General features: G+C 44.1%; 1 protein-coding gene across 1 annotated transcript in view; it reads right to left on the bottom strand.

The window, feature by feature from the left end:
* The window catches only part of Usp8 (ubiquitin specific peptidase 8), a 46,207-nt gene extending 28,593 nt beyond the window's left edge, over positions 1-17,614 (bottom strand). The window contains exons 1-5 of the mRNA XM_090358423.1: positions 17,479-17,614; positions 7,151-7,315; positions 5,207-5,351; positions 2,948-3,033; positions 80-242 (exon numbers count right to left, since the gene is read on the bottom strand). Of these exons, the coding sequence (XP_090214549.1) occupies positions 80-242; positions 2,948-3,033; positions 5,207-5,351; positions 7,151-7,254 (498 nt within the window). The 5' untranslated portion in view covers positions 7,255-7,315; positions 17,479-17,614. The remainder of the gene's footprint in view (positions 1-79; positions 243-2,947; positions 3,034-5,206; positions 5,352-7,150; positions 7,316-17,478) is intronic.
* Between the last annotated feature and the right edge of the window lie 2,632 nt (positions 17,615-20,246).

The following is a 20,246-nucleotide window of genomic DNA, read 5'->3' on the forward strand; positions in this document are numbered from 1 at the left end:
GTAACTTAGTTCTTCCCAATCAAATCATATGACCCACAGAACCCCAATGTTACTTTATACAATAATAAAGGTGAGATACCCTTTGGGTTTTGTTTGGGGAATCCAATACATTCTCCAAAGGATCTTTAGCAGAAGTGCCCCTGTCCTCTTTTCCTGCATCCTCCCGTCGCTGCTGCAGGAGCTGCTCTTCCTCCTGCCTGTCCTTTTCTTCAAGTTTTTTCCGAACTTCAGCTTCTTCATATCTTGAAAAGAAAAGTCGGGTGCCATTTACTGGCATGCAGTGGAAAAGAAAGGAGTTCATATTTCAAAAACTGAGCGTCCTGTCTTGAGAACAGTTTACAGCTCTAAAGTCTCTTCCCTCTGAATGGAATCCAATTCTGCTAGAGTTCTGTTACCATCCACAATTCATACACTGGCTTCCGAGGGCACCTGTACATTCCAACTGCCCAAGAATTCAAACTCTGCTGCTCTAGGATCAATACTCACGCTCTTTCTGATGATCCAAATCCGATGCTGTTCCTGTTTCAAGGATTTATAGACTACTAATTCTCTATGTTAAAATGAGAGGAAAAATATACTGCTTTTCCTTTTCTTTTATAAGCTAGAAGATAATAAAGGAATCTGGAACCGAGCAGCACAGGAGGAATAGACATTATCAAGAACTTGCAACCAGGGCTGGACAAGGGTGAGCAATAGAGTACCTGCCTGGCCCTGAGTTCAAATCCAGTATTGCCAAAAGAACCTACCTTACTACTGGCGAGCCGGCACTCGGTGGCTGACACCTGTAATCCTAGCTACTCAGGAGGCTGAGGGCTGAGGATCTCGGTTCAAAGCCAGCCTGGGCACTAAAGACGGGGAGACTTTTATCTCCAATTAACCACTAGAAAACCAGAAGTAGCACTATGGCTCAAGGGTGGTAGCCTTGAGCTAAACAGCTCAGGGTCAGTGCCCAGGCCCAGAGTTCAAGCCCCATAACCGACAAAAAAGAGAGAAAGATCTAAATGAAGGAAGAGGGGTAGGCGAGGGCAAGAGGGGAAGGCAACAAAGGAGAGAGAATGAATCAATAGTTTACATTTGATTGATGAAATTAAATTAGAAGTTATTAACATACTTAGAACAATCTCAAAGTTGAAAATTATAAAGAGCCAACCTCTGAACCACCATGAGACAAGGGAGAAATCACAAAGGAAATTAGAAAACATTTCAAAATAAATTATAAAGCTGTATACTAGATTTATAAAAATCAATGTGTTAAAATAGAGATAGGATTTTATAAAAACAGATTTACCACATCCATCTATTTAGACAGTATCTAGCGTCAGGTTACTGGACTCAGGAGCAAACATGCTTACTGGCAGATCCCCAGCCCGTGTCCCTCCTGTACTTAACCAGTTCTCTCAATGGAACACCAACCCAGAGTCTGCCTCTCTCATTTCAGCATTACTAAACAGAAGCCAAAGACTTGGAATAAGAACAAGTTGTGCAACTGATTTGCCTAGCCCACTCAATAACAAATTATATGGTAGCAGACCAAAAATGTTTTCATTGTGAATAATAACAGCAAATGCTTACTGAGTATCTTCCACATGTGATATATCGCTTATATTAATAAACTATGTTTATATAAATAATCAAAGTATTAAAACCCCACCTTATGAGGTAGGTTTACTTTTATAGTAGTTCAGGCAAAAACAGAGACAGGGGGTGGCTGGGATTAGCAGGTGAAGATCTGGGGTTCTCACCAGCAAGTCTGGCTCACATACTTCCTGTCCACTAGCAGCACTCACTCTATGCTGGACTAGTGTCTCAGGACCAACAGTTCACCTACAAGCACTGTCAGTCTGAATCCAGTTTGAGAGGAGAAAAGAAAATGTGAACATTTCTGCTTTCCTGCTTCCTTCTGTCCCCCCTGGAGTGATATCACTTCTACTTCTACTGTAGAATAGTGCAAATCCACCTCCCGGAGCAGCTGTTGTGGGGAGTGTGGCTGTGACCTGAAGTGAGACGAGGATTTTTCTCCCCTTATACTCACTTCTGCTTCCTAGACCAGCTTGACTACAAGATTTCTCTTGGAGAGACAAAGAGGGGTGGGGGGGAAGGAGGGAGAGAGAGGGGGTGAGGGGAAAAGAGGGGGAGAGAGGGGGGAGAGAGGGGGGAGAGAGGGGGGAGAGAGGGGGGGAGGGAGAGAGGAGGGAGAGGGGGAGAGAGGGGGAGAGAGGGGGAGAGGGGGGGAGAGGGGGAGAGAGGGGGAGAGGGGAAGAGAGGAGGAGAGAGGGGAAGATATCTGTGGTAGCATTTTTTTTTTATTTCCAGTCCTGGGGTTTGAACTCAGGGCCTAGGCACTGTCCTGGAGCTTTCTCAGTGTCCAGGAAGTAATGTAACCAATACCTGACCAATGTAACTGTAACCACTCTGTTACCCTGGTAGTAAAACAAATCTTAAAAAAAATTTAGAAACATAAAAATTAATTTTTGTAATTCAATATGTGCTTATCAAACTCGAGTACTTCATACGTACAAGACTAGTTTCCAGTAATACATTACACACTGGACATCTGAAGAATAACTTTCCTAAGAATCCCGTCAGAGCCAGGCACTACTGGCTCATGCCTGTAATACTAGTTACTCAGGAGGCTGAGATCTGAGGATCGCAGTTCAACACCAGCCCAGGCACTAAAATCCATGAGACTCTCTTCTCTAATTAACCACCAGAAAATTGGAAGTGGCACTGTGCTCAAGGGGTAGGGCAGTAGCCTTGAGCTGAAGAGCCTGAGGACAACAACCAGGCCCAGAGTTCAAGCCCCACGACCCAACCAAAAAAAAGGGGGGAGGGGAGAGGGAGAATTGGGGTATTATATGCACAGTCAGATACAAAGGATAAAGCTGTAAGTATTACCTTCATCCTCTAAGTTTACATTTTTATAAAAATTTCATAATAATGGCAGTACCTGAGTTTAAGGCTTTCAGAGAGTTTTTCAGCTTCTTCAATAGCTTTTTTGATGTTTGTGGGTCCAACCACTGAATTAAAGTAGTCCTAAAATGACAGGAAAGCCACAGCACACAGTCAGTATTAGGCGCTATATATAGGTCTCATGTTGAATATGCTTAATTTATTACGATTATTATACATAGGAAATTAAGGTGAAAACATAGCCAGGCACCAATGGCTTACACCTATAATCTTATCTACTTAGAAGGTTTACAGTTCAAAACCAGCAGTTATTTTGTTTCCTTTTCTCTGTGTGCTAGAAGAGGCTTGAACTCAGGGACAGGTTTAGTTTTTGTTCTTTGCTCTTCAGCTACTACTCTGAGCCACAGTGCCCCTTCCAGTTTTCTGGTGGTAGAGTTTCTTGGACTTTAGTGCCTTGGCTGGGTTTGAACTCCAATCCTCAGATCTCAGCCTCTTGAGTAGCTAGGATTATAGGCATGAGCCACTGGCCCAGGTAGTTTAGTTTCTCTCTCTCTCTCTCTCTCTCTTTCTCTCTCTCTCTCTCTGTCTCTCTCCCTCTCTCTCTCCCCCTCTCTCCTTTCTTTCTTTTTTTTTTTTGTGGGTCATGGGGCTTGAACTCAGCCTGGGCGCTATCTCTGAGCTCTTCAGCTCAAGGCTACCCTCTACCCTTAAGCCAAGCCCTACTTCCCGTTTTCTAGAGGTTAATTGGGAGTCTCAGGTCCTATTGTGCCCTGGTTTGAACTTTGATCCTCTGATCTCAGCCTCCTGAGTAGCTAGGATTACAGGTATGAGCCACCGTGCCGGCTCCAGCTAGTTTAGTTTTCCTATTCAAGGTTGGCATCTACCACTTAAACAACAGCTCCACTTCTGGTTTTTTGGTTGTTATTTTTGAGATAGAATCTCAGAGACTTTTCTGCCTGAGCTAGCTTTGAACCTTGATCCTCAGATGTCAGTGTCTTGAGTAGCTAGGTCACAGGTGTAGGCCATCAGTGTTGGCAACTGAATGAATAGAACAGCATCTTGCTATAGTGGCCTGAAACTCTTGAGCTGTGCAACCCTCATGGCTCAACCTCTTGAGTAGTTGTGACAACAGTGAACAGGGAACGGGCCTCCAGCTACAGCTACTATTTTCCTTTTTTGTTTTTAGAAGTAATTCAGTATAACCTCAGGGGTTCCTGCTTGCTAAGCAGGTATTCTGCCATTTGAACCATGTCATCAGTCCATTTCTGCTTTAGTTTTGTTTTATTTTAGCTGGTACTGGGCTTGAACTTAGTGCCTCATACCACTTGAGCCCTTGCATGGAGCCCTACCACTTCAGCCACATCTCCACTGTCAGCTTACTGCTGGTCATAACTGAGGATGAGTCCCAAGGATTTATCTGCTCAGGCTGGTATCAAATCATGATGATCAGATCTCACTTTCCCGAGTAGCTAGCAAGATAGGCATTAACCTGTGGGCCGGGAGTTTGGCCTAGTGGTAGAGTGCTTGCCTAGCATGCATGAAGACCCAGGTTCAATTCCTTGGTACCACATACATAGCAAAAAGCCGGAAGTGGTGCTGAGGCTCAAGTGGTAGAGTGCTAGCCTTGAGAAAGTCCAAGGACAGTGCTCAGGTCCTGAGCTTAAGCCCAGGACTAGGGAAAAAAAAAAAAAGATAGGCATTAACCACCAACATCAGGCTTCTTTACTTTTTCAGAAAGAGCCTCACACTTTTTGCCTGGGTCTCAATGCTTCCAACTATGCCTCACATCTGGCTAGGATCACATGAGCATGCCATTAAAACAGCTTGTTGATTAAGATGTGGTCTCATGAACTGTTTGCCTGGAATAGCCTTAAGCAGAGATTTTCCCCATCTCTACCTCCCAAGTGGCTGGGATTACAGACATATACTATTATACCTCAGTGCAGGAATCAAGCCTCTACTTACCCTACCAATAATTTATTACAACAGAGAGCAAACTATGCGCCTATATGTTGCTACCAACTTGTACAACTCCAAGGTAAAGAATTTGTGAGTCCAGGTATGTTATTCACATATTAATGAAATAATGAGAATAAATCCCAAATTTGCCTTCTCTGCATACATTAGGCTAAAACTGATGTTGCATAATATGATTTCAATTTCATTGCTAAGCTGGAATGGGTCTCAGGAGGAACTCCCTAGACACACAAGACACACAGATACACACATGTAAACTTCATGGCTAACCTAAAAGGAAATCAAGTTCTATCATGTAAAAATAACAAATAAAAGATACCTGCTGTTGTTTGAAGTCCGATCTTTTTTTGATGAGATTATAAACACTCACAAATTTCATGTATAGCACATAGGCCTTTTCCTCATCACGATCTAATCTGCATTCTTCCGCAGTTTTGAAGATCTTCATAGCACTCTGCACATAGCTTAAAATTGGAGGAAAAAAATCTGAACTTTAAAATACTTGACACCTGAGGTGGCTGGAGTTTGGGGACTGGGGAAAAAAATAAATAAAATACTTGACATCTGAGGAAAAGACACAAGTTATAAATAAGGTTTCCAGATAAAGTAAATTTCACAATTTAGTTTGCTCAGCTTCTTAGTCCAGGAGGAGCCAAACACTCTCATTCCTCACAAAAAATTCTCTTAAAAAATACTTCTGGGCCGGGAGTTTGGCCTAGTGGTAGAGTGCTTGCCTAGCATGCACAAAGACCCGGGTTCGATTCCTCGGTACCACATACATAGAAAAAAGGTGGAAGTGGTGCTGAGGCTCAAGTGGTAGAGCTCTAGCCTTGAGAAAGTCCAAGGACAGTGCTCAGGCCCTGAGCTCAAGCCCAGGACTGGAAAAAAAACAAAAACAAAAACAACAAACAAAACTTCTGTTGGGGCTGAGAGCATGGCCTACTGGCAGAATGCTTTCCCAGCATGCATGAAGCCCTGGATTCAATTCCTTGGTACTACCTACACAGAAAAAGCCAGAAGTGGTGCTATGGCTCAAGTTGTAGAGCCCAAGCTTTGAGGAAAGCCCCAGGACAGTGCTTAGCCCTGAGTCCAAGCCCCAAGACTGGCTCCCAAAAAAAAGAAAGAGAAGAAAGAAAAAAGTATTCATTCTTCCTCTTTTAATCAAAGAAAGGCTATACTAGTATCATAAGTTGCTCAATACATAAGTGTAAAGTACACAAAAATAAACACAATCTTTTATATTGTTTTAGGAACTTGTGGCTAATGTTTTTTTTTTTTTCCCCCTTTGGCCAGTCCTGGGGCTTGAATTCAGGGACTGAGCACTGTTCTTGGGCTTTCTCAAAGCTAGAGTCCTACCACTTGAGCCATAGCACCACTTCTGGCCTTTTCTGTGTATGTGGTATTGAGGAATCAAGCCTGGTTCTTCTTGCATGTTGGGCAAGCACTCTACCACTAGGGCAAACTCTCAGCCTATGGCTATTTTTTTTTTTTTTTTTTTTGTGGGTCATGGGGCTTGAACTGGGCCTGGGCGTTGTTCCTGAGCTCTTCAGCTCAAGGCTACCACCCTATCCTTGAGCCAAGCTCCACTTCCCATTTTCTAGAGGATAACTGGAGATAAGAGTCCCAGGTCCTTTTGTGAATGTGCTCGCTTTGAAACATGATCCTCAGATCTAAGCCTCATGAGTAGCTACAATTGTAGGCATAACCCACAGTACCTGGCTGGCTAATGATTTTGAAGAAACTTCATATTCTTTGTGCCAAATGTGTGATCTATTATGCATCCTATATAGGGAACACATAGTTTGTGTGATCTATTATGCATACTATATAGGGAACACATAGTTTGCATATCAACAGAGCATAAATGAATTCTACCAAAACAGATAGGTAGGTGCTTGTCTGAGAAGGTCTTTCGTCATATATGTTTGGTTTTTTTTTTTTTTTTTGATAAATCGTGGGGCTTGAACTCAAGGTATGGGAGCTGTCTAAGCAATTTTGCTCAAGGCTACTATTCTACCACTATGGGCCATAACTCCACTTCCGGTTTTCTGGTGGTTAATTAGAAGTAAGAGTTTCACATGTTCCTGCCTGGTCTGGCTTGGAATTGAGTTTCTCAGATCTCAGCCTGGTGAGTAGTTAGGATTACAGGCATGAGATACCAATGCCAGGTGATGGTATTGATTTTCAAATTCAACAATCCCTCTAATGTAAATAAAAAAGGAAATGAATATATGATTTAATCAAAGTGGCCAAGGATACATACTTCTTTGTGCTTATTTTCTCTGGTTTAACTTCAGTCTTTTTGTTGAGGTCTTTCAGGGATGAGCTGAGGTAGAGTTCTTTGGGAACTGAAGCTACGGCAGGCATGATGGGCAGCTCTTACTTTCCACCTTCACAAGAGATGGGGTAGTTCATGAAAGTAATTTTCCTGAAATGACAAACAATTCCACCAATTTTCTCATTATCAGAAAAGAAGTTCACATTTTTTCTTTCTTCTGTGGACACATTTCTAAGTCTATTGAGACAAGGACTAATGCCATGGAACAGCAGAAAGGCTAAGTACTATACAGTTTTCCAATTTCATCCTCTACTAGACCACCAGTGCTAGGAAATCTAACGACAGAATAATGCTAAAAAAAAAAAAAGTCAAGGAGAACTCATTTTGAGGATTCATCATCAATATGGTTCTTAGCTACAAAAAGAAATAATTGATTTGAACTTCATGAAATTAAAATCTAGGACATGTACCTAGATGAATTTTTTTTTAATGATACTCCTGAAGTTTGGATATATTACAGGCAAACAGTGTACAAAGTACATTTGGTACCCATATAACTATAGGATATCATTAGCTATTTCATAGTTAAATTCTACTTTAATACAGGTATTCTGCTATAGGGAGAGGTAGTATGCTTCCAACAACTCCAAGATCAGATATAATCTGTTTCTTCATAAAGTTTAAAAGGCAAATGTGAAAACAGGGCCTAGTGGCTTATACCTGTAATCCTAGCTATTCAGGAGGCTGAGATTTGAGGATAATAGTTCAAAGCCAGTCCCAGCATTGAAGTCCATGAAACTCTTATCGCTAATTAACCACCAGAAAATCAGAAGTGGTGCTGTGGCTCAAGGGGGAGGGAGATAGCCTTGAGCTGAAGAGCTGAAGGACAACACCCAAGCCGAATTTAAGCTCCATGACCAACTAAAAAAAATAAAAAAATAGCACACCTGAAAGAGAATGTTGTAAGCAGCAGTAAACCAACACAGTATGACAGCAATCTCTAGCGTTACAAGTAACAAAAGTATTAAGGAAAACTAAGATGGATGATTCAGTATTCTAGAAAGAGATATTGGCAGTATCCAAGTCAATGAGTTCCGGAGGCAGAAGGCTTTTGGCACAGAGGAGGAACTGTATGAGGGAGGAGTCAAAAAACTAAAGTATGGGCTGGGAATGTGGTTTAGTGTAGAGTGTTCTAGCATGCATGAAGCTCTGGGTAACATTTCTCAGCACCACATAACAAGAAAAAGTCAGAAGTAGTGCTGTGGCTCAAGTGAAGAGTGCTGGCCTTGAGCAAAAGAAGCTTAGGAACAGTGCTCAGGCCCTGAGTTCAAGCTCCAAGACTGGAAAAATAAATAAATAAATAAAAAATAAATGTTTATCTTTAGGAATCAGCCACTAGACAAGGATGTTATTACTATGTATCATTGTTTTTCAGGCAAACCTAAAAAGAGTCTCAACATAGACAATAAAGAGAAAAAAGCCACACTGAAGTGTCTCTGTTTTTTTTTTTTTGGCCAGTCCCGGGCTTGAGCTCAGAGCCTGAGCAATGTCCTTGGACTTTCTCAAGGCTAGAGCTGTACCACTTGAGCCACAGTACCACTTCTGGCCTTTTTCTATGTATGTGGTACCAAGGAACCGAACCCGGGTCTTTGTGCATGCTAGGCAAACACTCTACCCTAGGCCAAACTCCCGGCCCAATGTGTCTCCTTTGGTTTTTTGGTTTTGGGGTTTTTTTTCTGACAGTCATAGGGCTTGAACTCAGGGCCTGCACTCTGTCCTTGGACTTTTCCCAGGGTTGGAGCTCTATCACTTGAGCCACAGCACCACTTCCAGCCTTTTCCTATGCATGTGGTACTGAGAAATCAAACCCAGGTCTTTGTGCATGCTAGGCAAGCACTCTACCACTAGGCCAAACTCCCGGCCCCTCCTTTGTTTTTATAAAGGTAATGGGGAGCCATAGCAGGATTCCAAAAAAAGGAGTTATGTGATCCAAAATTGGTTCAGAAGCTGGGCACCTGTAATCCTAGCTACTTAGGAGGCTGCAATCTGAGGATCACGGTTCAAAGCCAGCCCATGCAAAGAAGCCTGGGAGACTCTTTTCTCCAAATTAACTACCAGACAACCAGAGGTGGCTCAAGTGGTAGAGCTCAGGGACAGCACCCAGGTCCAGAGTTCAAGCCCTACAACTCACCAAATAAATAAATAAATTTGCTCAGAGTAGAAAATTGGGCATTAAGAGACTAGAAATAGGAAAAATACCAGTTATCTACTGTAAGGATCCTATGGAAAGACGATAAAGGTCAGAACTAGGGCACATCAGAGATAGAGTAGACAGAGGAAACACTGCAAAGATAGAATGACAGGACTTGGCAAATGCTTACAGATTACAAGGAGGAAAAGTACTGCCATAACATTATGTCATCAAAGGTACTGGTCAGGGTTTCTAGAACAAAGATCATATTCATTTCAGACAGGGTCTTAATATTTAGTCTAGGATGGCACTGAACTTACATTCCACTTGCTTGAGTGCTGCCTGTTATAGGTATGTTTGGCTAATTTATGCTAGCAATTAAAAATACAAGCAGCAGCAGCCAGGTGCAGTGGCTCATGCCTGTAATCCTAGCTACTCAGGAGGCTAAGATCCAAGGATAGTGGTTCAAAGCCAGCCTGGGCACTAATGAACATGAGACTCCAATTAATCATTAGGAAAGGGGAAGTGGGGCTGTGGGTCAAGGGGTAGGGTGGTGGCCTTGAGTTGAAGAGCTCAGGGACAACACCCAAGCTCAGGGGTAGCATGGTAGCCTTGAGTTGAAGAGCTCAGGGACACAGCACCCAGGCCCAGAGTTGAAGCCCAATCACACTCACACACTCACTCACACACACTCACCATATACATACACACACACACACACACACACATGCGCGCGCGCAGCAGGCCAAGAGCATGGCTTAGTGGTAGAGTGCTTGCCTAGCATGCACGAAGCCCTCGGTTCAATTCCACTGTACCACATATACAGAAAAGGCCATAAGTAGTGCTATGGCTCAAGTGGTAGAGCAATAGCCTTGAAAAAGCCCAAGAAAAGTGCCTAAGCCACAAACAAGTTCAAGCCCCAGGACTGACAAAATAAATGAATAATAATAATAGTTAAATGCTACATTTCCTGCTTTCCCTGCCCCCCCAATCCTGGGGCTTAAACTCCTTGGGATTTCTCAAAGCTAGAGCTCTATCACTTGAGCCACAGCACCATTTCCAGCCTTTTTCTATATATGTGGTACCAAGGAATTGAACCCGGGTCTTCGTGCATGCTAGGCAAACACTCTACCCTAGGCCAAACTCCCGGCCCAATGTGTCTTTTTTTTTTTTTTTTTTTTGCCAGTCATGGGGCTTGAACTCAGGACCTGCGCTCTGTCCTTGGACTTTTCTAAAGGCTAAAGCTCTACCACTTGAGCCACAGCACCACTTTCAGCCTTTTCCTATGCATGTTGTACCAAGGAATTGAACCTGGATCTTCGTGCATGCTAGGCAAGCACTCTTACTAGGCCGAACTCCAGCTCCCAACTATTATTTTTAATAGCAAAATCACATATATTTCCCAGAGGTCAGAGGGTCACTTGTCATCTTTTTTCCCATCAAGCAAGAAAGTAAAAAATAATTAATCTAACTTTCCGATATCTCAAAGGAAATAATATGTAATACCAAATTGAAATGCGTAATGTAGTTCTTATCAGAGAAGGGGTGAGACAGGTGTGGTGGTACATGCCTCTAACTTCAGAACTTGGAGGAGGAGGAAGGAGAAGACCCTGTCAGGGAGGTGAGGAGGGCCTTAAATGATTCTCAATAGCCAGTTTGAAGAGCACTGCTCTGGGGGCAATGGAGAATAGGGATTAATTACTAACAACAAGTTCATACTGTCTAAAGAACAAGCTAACAAATGCTATACTTTGTTATTGCCAATATGACTGTGGTTATTAGGAAGTCATTGGAAAGTTCAGTGTAGCTGGAAAAAAACAAAGATTTATCCAGCCTGGAATGCACTCCATTCATATACCAACCTTTCTTCTTTCAAGAGCCTATTTAAGTTTCATCTCTCTGTGAAATAATCAACTGGACCAAACGAGTCCATAGTACTTAGAAGACATTTAATAGCTGTTAGCCTGTTTTTGATGGGAAAAGTATTATTTTAATGTATTGAAATTGTGGATATTTATGCTAGGTTTGAAAGATCGGTGAGGTGTGGTGATACATGGCTGAAACCCAGCACTAAGGAGGAGGAAGCAGGAGGATCATGACTTAGTTACAGGCTGACTAGGGCCACATAGCTACACAGCTGACATTGTTGAAAGGGAGGAGATGACAGAGGGAAGAGTGTTTGTGGCTGGTGGGGGGAAGCGGGGGAAGCAGCAGAGGAAGTGATTATACTATGGAAAAGAACAAGTAGAATTTCACTGCACAAAGAACCAAAAAGGGCAGAAACATGCCGTATGCTGTGATAATGTATTAACTGAGACAAGGATGTTTCCTTTTCTTTAAAATCAACTCCCCCTGCCCACTGCTGTTTGTGTGTGTGTGTGTGTATGTGCGCGTGTGTGCGCGCGCGCATGCGTGTTGTGTACATGCACGTGCCCACATGAAGACATGAACATTGCAGTTTAAAAATGGATCGGTTTATCCTAGCACTTGGGCATGTCCCATTTTGGGCCTGACAGGGCACTGCTGTAGAAGGCTGCCCCACAAAGTGGTGGATGTTAGCAGTGTCCTGGCCTCTACTCATTAAATGTCAGCAGAACTCAACCATCTCCAGTTGTGACATCCAAATGTCTTCCTGGGGGAAAAATCACTTCCAAATCAGAGCCACTGATTTGTAAGAAAGTACATAACTCAATAACGAAAGAAAGATAACTTGGTAAGAGAAGTAAATATGTAATTACAAAGCAGACATTAAATGTCTAGACAGACCAGAAACTAAATCTATGTATCAATTATGAAGACATCAGTGTTAATACCTATTGTTTGGGAGAGAATGAGGTACTAGCACTGAAGTACTATGCTACTAGGATTTAAGTTTAGATAATTCTATTTTCTTTGCTTTTGTGTAGTGTATTTTAAAACTTACCTAACACTGGTTAAAACACAGACATCAGCCCATGGAGAATAATGCCACATGCCTGTAGTTCTATTTACTCTTGAGGTAAGCACATGAGAAGCTATTCAGCTTAAAAGCTCAAGCCAGCCTGGGTTAAAGAGAGACCTCATCTTCAAAATGTAAGACAAAGTTGGGTGTCTAAGGCTCACGCCTGTAATCCTAGCTATTCAGGAGACCGAGATTTGAGGTTTGCAATTCAAAGTTACCCTGGGCATGAAAGTCCATGAAACCGTTATCTCCAACTAACGACCAGAAAATCGGAAGTGGCACTGTGGCTCAAGTGGCAGAGCCTTGAGCTGAAGAGCTCAGGGACAGTGCCCAGGTCCAGAGTTCAAGTCCCATGAACAAAAATAAATATATATATATATATATGTCCATAAACACATAATATCACATACTGGTAACTAAAATTAGGAGAATAAACCAGTAAGGAAAATGAGATCTTGTATTTTACATCAGACTACTGACTTGAAGGGCTCAGAACTGAGTGAGGATTAGAGTCACAAGCACCCAGCTTCCAAAGAACTTTTACAATCATAGAGTACTAAGGAAAAAAAATGGTAGACTAACCCTATTTTTTTTTTTTTTGCCAGTCCTAGAGCTTGAACTCAGGGCCTGGGCTCTGTCCTTTAGTTTTCTCAAGACTAGAGCTCTACCACTTGAGCCATAATACCATTTCTGGCATTTTCTATGTATGTGGTACCAGGGAATTGAACCCAGGGCTTTGTGCATGTTACACAAGCACTCCACCACTAGGTCAAAGTCCAGGCCACTAACCCTATTTTTGAAATTAATTGGTAAACATTTAGAGTATTTAATATACAGGAGGTGCAATATTGAAAGCCATAGGGGGGCCAGGAGTTTGGTCTAGTGGTAGAATGCTTGCCTAGCATGCACAAAGACCTGGGTTCAATTCCTTGGTACCATATACATAGAAAAAAGCCGGAAGTGGTGCTGAGGAGGCTCAAGTGGTAGAGCTCTAGCCTTGAGAAAGTCCAAGGACAGTGCTCAGGCCCTGAGCTCAAGCCCAGGACTGGCAAATAAATAAATAATATTGAAAGCTATAGGGATAAAATAAATAAATAAATAAATAATCCTGGGGCAAGGAGTTTGGCTTAGTGGTAAGAGTGCTTTCCTAGCATGCACAAAGACCTGGGTTAGATTCCTTGGTAACACATACATAGTAAAGTGGGAACTGGTGTTGTGGGGCTCATATGGTAGAGTGCTAGCCTTGAGGAAAGCCCAAGGACAGTGCTTAGGCCCTGAGTTCAACACCCCTGCCCTCTCCCAAAAAGGGGGTGGAGCTGGGAGTTTGGCCTAGTGGTAGAGTGCTTGCCTACGTGCACAAAAACCTGGGGTCAATTCCTTGGTACCACATACATAGAAAAAAAAATCTGGAAGTGGTGCAATGGCTCAAGTGGTAGAGCTCTAGCCTTGAAAAAGCCCAAGAATAGTGCTCAGGCCCTGAGTTCAAGGCCCAGGACTGGGAAAAAAAAAATCTCACTTCCCAATGAAATTTCCACATTTTAAAATGAAAGGTAAGTAATAAAACTGATGGGCAGATGCTGCTGCTTTTTATAGCCCATACAAGTTAAAGCTACCAGCTAAACTGTCAAAGAAAGAGTCTTGGCTAAAGAAAAGAGTAGAGAATGGCTACGAAAGTGCTCTGATAAAAATAATAAAATACCCGAACAATTTGCTTCCAGCTGAAATCAGCATCACCCATCAATTAATGCCTAAGCCATCAAAATTATGAGAAATCAGTCTGAGTATGTGTGTGTGTGTTGTGTGTGTGCGTGGGGGCGTTACTGGGGCTTGAATCTGGGGCCTATCACTTAATAACACCTCCAGTTTCAGCTTTTTGTTGGTTAGTTGGAGCTAAGAGTTTCTTGGACTTATCTGCTGAGGCTGGATCTGAACTGTGATCCTCAGATTTGACTTCTGAGTAGCTAGGATTACAGGTATGAGCCACTGAAGCACAGCAATAAGTTATTTTTTAAAGCCTGCAATTGAGAGTTGGAAGCAAATCCAGGCAGGAAAATCTAAGCCTCTTTATCTCCATTAAACATTCCCACCGCCCCCCGCCTCCGCAAAGTGGGAAGTAAGTGGTCCCCAAAGTGGGAAGTGGAGGTATGGCACATGTGGTATGGTAAGAGCACTAGCCATTACGAAAAAGCTCAGGTAGTACCCAGGCCCTTAGTTCAAACCCCAGGGCTGGCACACAGAAGTCTGAGCTGGGTGTCAGTGGCTCACACCTATAATCCGTAGCTACTCAGGTGGCTGAGATCTGAGGCTCTCAGCTGGAAGCCAGAAGCCAGCCCAGGAAAGTAAGTCACTCAGTCTCATCTCCAATCCAATTAACTACCAAAAAAGCTGTAACTGGAGCCGTGGCTTCAGTGGCAGAACAACAACAAAAAAAAAATCAAAGACAATCTCCAGGCTTTGTATTCAAGCCCTAGAATGGACATACAAGGACACATGCACAACTCTACAATGATATCATGTATGTATTATCCCTTCAAATGTTTCTTCCTTTTCTTGTGACATTGGCACAACTTTAAAACTAAGTAGTGCAGGGCATGGTGGCTCAAGCCTATAATCCTAGATATCCAGAAGGCTCAGATCTGAGGATCAAGTTTCAAAGCCAGCCTGGGCACAAAAGAACCAGAGATTCATCTCCAATTAACCTCTAGACATTGGCAAGTGGGGCTTGGCTCAAGGGTAGGTAGGGTGGTAGCCTTGAGCTGAAGAGCTCAGGGACAGGGCTGAGTTCCAGCCCCATGGCCCCGCCTTCTCCCCCTCCCCCAACAAAAAAAACCTAAGTAGTAAGAGCAGGGCACCAAAATGACCAATAAAGCAGGACTCTTTTGAGGGGAAAAAAAATAGTTAAAAGAAAAAGCCAGGGGCCGGGAGTTTGGCCTAGGGGTTAAAGTGCTTGCCTAGCATGCATGAAGACCTGGGTTCGATACCTCGGTACCACATACATAGAAAAAAAAGCCAGAAGTGGTGCTGAGGCTCAAGTGGTAGAGCTCTAGCCTTGAGAAAGTCCAAGGACAGTGCTCAGGCCCTGAGCTCAAGCCCAGAACTGGCAAAAAAAAAAAAGAAAGAAAGAAAAAGCCAGAAGTGGTGCTGTGGCTTAAGTGGTAGAGCGCTAACTGCTAACATTGAGAAAAGCCCAAGGACAGTGCTCAGTCCCTGAGTTTAAGCCCCAGGACTGGCAGAATATATTATTATTCCAGTCACCTATTGCTGCAGAAGAAATCACTAAAACGAATGACTTAAACTTAGTGTGCTACCTTGTGTTTCTCTGGGCTGGTTAGTTAGCTAGGTGGAACTCACTGAGGGTTTCACACATTTGTACTGAGATAAGCAGCTAGGGCTGGACTTATCTGAAGCTCAGCTGGGCAGGACTTCCAGGTGGCTGACAATGGCTGCAAATTGTACTAGGAAAACAGCTGGAGTGCTTCTTTGTAAGGCTGAGGCCCAAGCATACATGTTTAAAGAGAGGAAATATAAACTCCCAGCCTCTTCAAAACTTAGGCCTAGAAACTGGCACAGCATAACTTTCACAATTCTCTATTAGAGCAAAGGTGCTCTCCTTACTTCACCTAATAGACCTCCATTGGGGGAGGGAGTATGTTGGGGCACCCAGGGCCTTGTAACCGGCTAGGCAAGCTTTATCTATATCATTGAGCTATACCCCCAGCATGATTCTTTTTTGAAGCAAAATTAAATTACTTTGCCAGTCCTGGGGCTTGAACTCAGGGCCTGGGTGCTGTCCCTTAGCTTTTTTCACTCAAGGCTAGCGTTCTACCATTTGAGCCATAGTTCCACTTCTGGCTTTTTGGTGGTTAATTGGAGGTAAGAGTCTCACAGGAACTTTTCTCCCAGGACAGCTTGGAACCTTGATCCTCAGAACTGAGCCTCCTGAATAGGGCGACAAGTGTGAGTCACCAGCTCCTGGCATCATTGCAATCTTACATCTTAATGGATAATTAATTAGATATAACTAAAGAAGTTATTAGTACAACTCACCATTACCTCATTTAAGGTACAGTAAAAACGGGAAACTACTTAAAAATCAATATTAATACCACTTGGTTTTGTGTATGTGCCGGTCGTGGGGCTTGAACTCAGGGCTTCGGTGTTGTCCCTCAGCTTTTTTGCTCAAGGCTAGTGCGCTATCACTTGAGCCACAGCTCCACTTTCAGCTTTTTGTGTGTGTGTGTGTGGGGGGGGATTAATTGGAGGTGTCAGGGACTTTCCTGCCTAGGCTGGCTTTAAATCGCGATCCTCAGAGTTTAGTAGCTAGAATTATAGGCGACTGGCTTTACATGACATTTCAATGCAGCTGGGTATTTAAGGAAAAACAGGCTTCTCTCCAAGTCCAAAATGAATGTGACACAAACTTTGTGGTTAGGCATACCTTTTGACCGGAAACCCTTAGAAGCTCTTAAGAAATACTAAATTCCTTAGGCTCTACAACACCTTTGTGAGTCAGGTGAATGTGTCGTGACTGACTTGTTCAAGGTCACAGGATAGACCAAAGGCAAGAAATTAAACCCAAGAGCTAGAGGTACGAAGGCACATTCCTGATATTAAAGGTCCCTGACGCTTCTCCGGTTACAGTGCAGGTGAAATTAACTTGTCTGTGCCCCCCCCAATTCCAGGACAGAAGGCAGATTATTATTATTTTTTTTTTTAAGGAAAGCAAAACTTCTAGTTAAGTTTTAACTTATCATCAATTTATTAAACCTCATAATCGTACTTCACTAGAAGCTTCCGCGGAGTGGTGGGAGGGGGAGGGAGGGAGGTTAGAGGAAGTGGAACCATTCCAAGGGGTTCTAAGGGCCTGGGGACCGTGGATGGAGAGGAAAGCCGAAAACGGAAGAGGGAGGAGGCTTAAAGTGGGGTCTGAGTGTCCCAAAGGTTTAAAAAAAAAAAAAAAAAAAAGGTATGCTGGCCAAGGCCACCCAACCATCCAAGGTCGCCAGACCACACCAACCTCCGGGGCAACGGGGAAGACCTGAGCTCGGGCCCAGCCTCCGCCGTCCAGGTATGGGGTGGGGGGGGGGGGAAGGCGGCCGGTCCCTCCCCTCTCGGCAGACAGGGCCGGTCCTTTGGTACGGCCGCCGCCGGACCCGGCTCTGAGACCGGGTTCGCACTCACCGTGGCGCCGGACGCGCTTCACGGATGCCGGCCTCTCCGCCCGAGGCCCATCTCCCGACAACCAGGGGTGGAGGGAGGAGAAGGATTAGCCTTCGCTAGCGCGACGGAAGCCAGCCCAGCTCATCCCCTCTTCCCGGCGTGCACTGCGCGGCGGCGCGCGGCGTGTCACGTCTGTAGACGTCACGCCGGACGGGCGGGCGTAGATCTCGCGTGCGTGCCCCCCGTGGCCACGCCCCTTCACGCAGCTTCCGGTGTCTGTACTGCTAAGATGTAGGAGGTCGGGTCGCAGCGGCGGCCGCGAGCGCGCGAATCCCGGGACGACGTTCCGGGTGGGCTGCTGTGAGGCGGCGCTGCGCCGAATCTAACCGGATTTGAGTCATGGTCATCCCGCCGCCGGTCCCTTTCTTTTTTTTTATTCCGTAACTCCTGGGCTCTGCATTTCCAAAAACATAGCTGGTGTCACTGCGCATCTTGGTTTTCTTTACACATGTTGCATACTTGTCTCCTCAGAAGCAAGTTAAAAAGAAAAGGGAGCGGGAGAAAAGGAGGTGGGGAGCGCGCCGAGGGCTCCACGCTGGAATCCCAACCACCCAGGGGGCTGAGATCTGAGGATCGCGCTTCAGAGCCAGCGCGGGAAGGAAGGCCCGTGAGACTCCTACCTCCAGAGAGCCACCGAAAGGCCGGCCTGGACTTACCTACCAGCTGGCAGTGATCGTTTTTGTTGGTTTTTTTGTTTTCCCCCCAGTCTTACTGTGTATTCCAGGCTGACCTCAACCTCAGCCTCCTCCTGCGTCAGCTTCCTGCGTGCAGTTATTACAGGTGTGTGCTAGTTATGGGCTTTCAGATACTCCCCACTGCCAAGTGACTCATTTAAAACGTGATAAGTGGCCTTTGGAAGGTTACAATTACAGACCACTTCCATGCATTTTCCTAATTGTATGTGTGTGTGCACGCACGCGTGCTCATGGCGCACCCCAGGCCTTGAACTTAGGGCCTCAGGAGATGTTGAAGGCTTTTTGCTCAAAGCTACTTGCTCTGCCATTTTAGCCACCGCTCCACTGTGGGATTTTTTGGTGCTTAATTGGTGATAGGAGTCTAATGGACTTTTAATCTTTAGGCACCTAAAAGCAAAGAAGTATACTCAAGTGTTTCTTCCCTGTTTATTTTTACTACTCTTTCTCTCCATTCTTCCTCCCATTGACCTTGGGCCTTTTTGTTGTTGGATGGTGGTGGTTGTGGGGCTTGGACTCTGGGCCTGGGTATTGTCCCTGAGCTCTTCAGCTCAAGGCTACTACCCTATCCCTTAAGCCACAGAGCCACCTCCAGTTTTCAGGTGGATAATTGGAGATAAGAGTCTCCCAGATGAACCACGATCCTCAGATCCAGATCGCAGCCTCCTGAGTAGTTAGGATTATAGGCGTGAGCCACTGCCCCCAGGGACCTTAGGCCCTCTTAAAGGCTTACCAGGAACTATTCTTTCCAAAGGCTAAGTCTGACCAGTTCTAAGAGGAAATAAACTTCAAACTAAGAAGAGGAAACAACTACAGTGTGCAAAGCTGAGAACCCCACTCTCACTGCTCTTTCTCCCCCACCCCCTTTTCTACTTCTTCTATTTGTTCAATAAGTACATTTAAAGCTCTATGGATGGCACAGCAAAGCAGGTGACTAATGTAGCAGAGCACAGAGGCTTTTTTTCAAATCTTGGTTCTGCCAGTTCACATGGTCTGGTTGATCATTATCTCACTCCCTTATTTTGGGGAGGGTTCTACAGAAGTTGTCAGTGCTGTCAAGCTGGTCAGGATAAGCAGATTAAAGCAGTCATAGTCTGTTCTGAGGCTCATTTGTTCCATAGGGAAAATTTGGTCCCTTGTCATAAAGTTTTAATTGACCAGTGTTGTCCTTGAAATCCAAAGTGATTGCACACATACAAAAAAAAAATGCTCAGTGCAAAGACATACCAAATGGGTATGGATGCCTATTGTTTTTTGGTTTGTTTTTGGTTTGTTTTTTTGGTGTGTACTCTTAGTTCATTTATGGAATTAGGGAAGGAGTCTGCTTTTGCTTTCAGAAGCAGCTTTCAGCACCTATTACAAGAAACTTGGGGAGATCAATGAGGAGGTTGGAGCAGTCATCAGATTTGAGTCAGAAGAGGATCTGATGCTGGGGCTGAGGGAGTATGTAGCATGTTAGGGAGAGGAGGATATATGATGATGCTAGCTTGCAGGTTGAGTTGAGGGTGGGTGGTAGAGCCAGCCATTCATTATGATAGAGAATATCAGGAGAGGATTAAGTTGATGAGAACAAAACTCAGTACTGGACATATTGAATTTGAAGTTTTTAAAGATCTTAAAGAGTTAAGAGTCTAGAGAAATTGCTTATGTGGGTCTAAGGCCAAAAGATAAAATTTCTCTAGCCTGCTTTTCACCAAGACAATGTCAAAACCAGGTATTAGTGGGTCAGAACCACAATCCTAACTACTCAGAAGGTTGAGATCTGAGGACCATGGTTCAAAGCCAGCCTGGGCAAGAAAGTCCATAAGATTCTTGAGTTAAAAAAAGGTAAGGGAGGCCAGGAGTTTGGCCTAGTGGTAGAGTGCTTGCCTAGCATGCACGAAGACCCAGGTTCAATTCCTCGGTACCCCATATACATAGCAAAAAGCCGGAAGTGGTGCTGAGGCTCAAGTGGTAGAGCTCTAGCCTTGAGAAAGCCCAAGGACAGTGCTCAAACCCTGAGCCCAAGCCCAGGACTGGCAAAAAAAAAAAAAAAAG

Source organism: Megascapheus bottae, chromosome 25, assembly GCF_031878675.1.
Source record: "Megascapheus bottae isolate mThoBot1 chromosome 25, mThoBot2.hap1, whole genome shotgun sequence".
NCBI classification, from domain to species: Eukaryota; Metazoa; Chordata; class Mammalia; order Rodentia; family Geomyidae; genus Megascapheus; species Megascapheus bottae.